Source organism: Condylostylus longicornis, unplaced genomic scaffold (genome assembly GCF_029603195.1).
Source record: "Condylostylus longicornis isolate FDR11 unplaced genomic scaffold, ASM2960319v2 ptg000768l, whole genome shotgun sequence".
In the NCBI taxonomy this organism is placed as follows: Eukaryota; Metazoa; Arthropoda; class Insecta; order Diptera; family Dolichopodidae; genus Condylostylus; species Condylostylus longicornis.
Window position 1 is genome coordinate 1 of NW_026578714.1, and position 4,184 is coordinate 4,184.

The 4,184-nt window shown below is 46.5% G+C and overlaps 1 protein-coding gene across 1 annotated transcript; it reads right to left on the reverse strand.

The window, feature by feature from the left end:
- Positions 1 to 1,285: 1,285 nt before the first annotated feature.
- LOC129618222 (1,4-alpha-glucan branching enzyme GlgB-like) lies at positions 1,286 to 3,836 on the reverse strand (the record flags this gene model as incomplete). The annotated part of the gene is given in 13 exon segments (XM_055533026.1): positions 1,286 to 1,414; positions 1,459 to 1,584; positions 1,677 to 1,705; positions 1,708 to 1,817; positions 1,863 to 1,899; positions 1,901 to 2,075; positions 2,152 to 2,377; positions 2,449 to 2,605; positions 2,695 to 2,790; positions 2,792 to 2,901; positions 2,904 to 2,922; positions 2,974 to 3,044; positions 3,047 to 3,836. Coding segments are annotated over 13 exon segments (2,075 nt in total), but the record flags the coding sequence as incomplete, so codon positions are not given.
- Between the last annotated feature and the right edge of the window lie 348 nt (positions 3,837 to 4,184).

Here is a 4,184-nt window from a genome sequence, read left to right on the forward strand (position 1 = left end):
CACTTCCAACAACGCGCGCTGGGACTGTCGTGACGGGTTGAACACGCCACCGTTGAAGATACTACGCACTGCTTCTGCAACAACGAGGAGAAAGTAATTCTGAATTAATTGTTTGAATTATTGTTGTTGGCGTCCGCAGAATTCTGAGAATATCGAAGGAAAGATTTTGGTCAACAATACAGTTCTACGGATGAATCAGCATTCCCAATACAAAACATCCGCCCGCGACACGAAAAAGGAGAATCGCGCGAACAAAGCCATCTATCAAATAGAGCATCTCCCTGTTGAAGTCAACTGTCAGTGAGGGGTCCATACCTCCAAATACAGTTGAAGGAGGAGTTTTTTGTTTAGATACTAATAAGACTTCCAATAAAATCCTAATATTAAAAAGAATGTAAAGAAGACTCCGTTTGTTCAAAAGAGGGGAATAATTCTGCTGCAGACATTATACCAACGGCTATGGAGGTGGACAATGATTGAAATAGTGTGTCACAATCTTCTTCGTAAAGAGACCGATTCTCTCCAGACGACAGACCCTGATCCCAAAAGTACTCAACATCTGAGAACTAGGACCCTGAAGACCGAATCGTTCGAAGCAGGACACAGGTTGCACGTACACGAGAAAAACTGTGCGACGTAACTCAGCAAACTGCTTCGACAAGAAGAACGACAGTTATGCAGAAGTAGAGTCGAGTAGTTAATACCGCAGGCCATTTTCTGTTGAACAGAAGTGAATGATGCAAACTGAGGCTTGGATTTCGTGGGGTTCGCTCGTAAGAAGCTTCAAGAGGAAAATAAGACTGCGAACCAACAAAGATTGAGAGAAGCATCATCTAGTGTCTTGCCACTGCTTCCACGTATGTCAGTGGAATTGCTATAAAACCTTTCACAACCCGAACTAAACCTGATTCACAGTTCCGCAGCTGAGCTTCTAGTTGTCTATCTTGAATTGGCAGGGGAACAGCAAGTGGTTTTAGAAACTCGTGTCCGATGAAGACAACCCTCCAGACAGACACGCATTTGCAGACGTGATGCAGCAATTGCAAAATCTCGTGCCATCTCGAGAGAGCAGTTCTAGCACTCTGATCGCCAACACGGCTATAATTGTTAGTTGACTCGTGTGACGCATCCCAGTCATTCAGATGTGAGGTCGTCAGTGATCTAATTGGAGAGGACAAGTCCGATGACGTTAATAAAAGAAGAATAAGCAAACAGAAATACGTAAGCTTCAGCCTAACTTAGAACGAAAAATGAGGACAAAATGAAGACTAAAACAATACTCTACTTTGATTCATCACTCTTTTTTGCGGGCAGTTCTTCATTTTCTGAACTCTTCTTCTCTTCAATCGGCGCTTTTAAGAGCAAACACCCATTGGGCGGGAGGTCGAGCCAAAGACAATAGGGCCATCCAAGTCTGCAACAACAACGCTCGAGAAGGAGAGACTCGAAGCAACATACCTTCCGCCCTGGGTTGGTTGTACCGTCACCCCGGCGCCAGGCCCAACCATTCCTCCTCCGTAACGCCAATCATCAGAATTCAGCAACACCGTCCAAACGCCGCCATGAGGAACGCCGATGGGATAACTATCACAAGAGGATAAAGTTATGACAAAGGAGCCTCAGAGTGGCTGAGGCGATGCATCTGTTAAACAATGCGGAGACTAAGGGATGCTTACTGTGAATATTTGACTCCAGAAAAACTTAACCCAAAACCAGAACATCATTGGTCCAATTCCCAAATTTTCGGATCCATGCAACAATATTGTCTTGTGCGTTGTCACAATCGACCCATTGAAAATTCCATGGTTCATCATCGCCTGCAGTTTCGTCAGAATCTTCAGTTAAGACTTTTATGTTCTTACCCGCATGCAGCGCAACTTCTTCTCTATAACGCTTTAAAGAGATCGCACACCCATTGCATCACATTTTTTCTTGAAGGTTCTGATGCTTCGTGCCAATCTAGCGAACGGGCCTCTTTCCATTCCCGTCCTTGGCCAAATTCACCCCCCATAAAAATAAGAGGCCGGCCAGGCATCCCAACTTGAAACCCATACAGCGCTCGCAACGACCGCAATCTGTGGAGAAAACATGTTGTGGCTTTTGGATCTCGACGACTCTTCTATGATGTCTCTCTCTTCTACCGATGATTACCTCTCATCAAATGGAGTCCCCATGAATCCGCATTTATCCAACAAACTTCCTTTTCCACTAACTACTTCATCGTGCGATAGTGGCAGGACCCATTTCTCATTTCCCATATACAAGCCTCTAAAAGTCAATTTCGAATGCTTTGTCCACCGATCCATAGCTGGCATCGTCAAGTAGCTCAACGTATCGTTCATCCATCCCAAATCCCACTTTGCATCAAACCCAAGACCTGCACAAGTGAAGTGCATTGGCAAGCCCATCAGCCACTGGTGAGGCCACAAGAAGACCGTTTAAACTGACCCTTCTCCTTGTCTGTCACGCCAGGCCACGCAGTCGACTCTTCAGCCATCGTGAAAACGCCGGGAAACTCTCTGTGAACGACCCAATTCAACTCCTGCAGAAGACTTATTGCTTGCAAATTCGTCTCCCCACCGAACTCATTCGGAATCCAATCACCCTGAAAACACAAATCATACGGCGTGCGGTGCCTCAAGAACACTTAGGTCGTTGCGCCGGAACACTTAGGTCGTTGCGCGGAACACTTACGGCTTCTCTACAGTGATTCTTATAGATCATTGAAGATACGGCATCAACCCGCAATCCATCAATGTGGTACCGTCGAAGCCAGTGATAAGCAGCGCCCCAACAAGAAAGACCGGACTTCATGACGTCGAAAGTTATACATCATCGTTCCCCATCCTTTGTGTTCTCCCTCCCGTGGATCTGAATACTCATAACACGGCTCGCCATCAAGTGCACGAGTCCCCAAGAATCCTAAGCAACACACATACGCGTCGTCATCCAGACAAAACCAAAGCTTCCTACCTTGACGAAATGCGCCGGAACGAAATCGAGAAATACGCCAATGTCGTTTCGATGGAGTTCATTGATCAAAACTTGAGATCGTCACCTGATCCCAAGCGGCTATAAGGCGCGTATTGTCCGGAAACCTGGTAACCCCACGAGCCTTCAACGGGATGATGCGCTAGGGGTAAGCACTCAACATGCGTAAAATTCAGCTTCGTGACGACATGATCGACAAGACGATGGGCTAATTCTCGGTATCCAAGATAAGAATTTCCATCTCCGCGTATCCAAGAAGGGAGATGGACTTCGTAGATGGACATTGGAAGTCGACTAATCTGGCCGTTTTTTGCGGTTTTGGCACGTTTTTCCATCCATGCTTGGTCGGTCCATTGGAACCTTTTACTAAGAGGTTTGTATGCGTCGTCGCAGTCGGAGATAATCGATGCTGTCGAGGGAGGATTTTGGAAGAGTTGGGCGTAGGGATCGATCTTGATGAAATCTGCTCCCGATTTTGAATGAAAACGATATCCATAATTCTGGCCTGCACCGATATTTGGAACAAAGAGCTCCCATACGCCAAACTCAAGTCGTCGACGCATGGGATGTGCGCGACCATCCCATTGATTCCAATCACCCACGACGGACACAAAAATAGCATTTGGAGCCCAAACTGTGAAACGCACGCCGGATACGCGATTGATTTCCATGATATGGGATCCCATTAGATTATCGACATGCCAACAAGAACCCGCTTGGAAGGATTTGAGATCGTATTCCGGAGCGAGAAGTCCAAAGTTGTAGGCGTCGCGGATTTCGTACACATTCGATGAAGGATCACCCTCGTATTTCAATTGAACGTCATAGAAAAACGGCGTGCTCATCAACAATGTGTTAACAGAGGAACTTGTCTCATCCGCGATTTGCTTGCGCCCCGCTGGCGTTAACCGAACACGAAAAGCTCTTTCATGGAGCCATTCGCAGCGCTTGATTGCCGGAACCCACTCGTGCACTTCGGATGCAAATTTGAAGTAATGTTTGGAAATTGGACGGATTGAGACGTCAAGGGAGTCTTTTTTCCACACGCTACAGGAGGGACAAAGCCTTCACATGAACCGTTCATCTGGAACTTACCGAACCACAATTGCTTTGATTTCCTCATCAGCATAATCAAAAAAATGTGGTCCCAAAATGCTGAACGGAGCCGCGTGTCGATTATCGTGGAGGCGGTA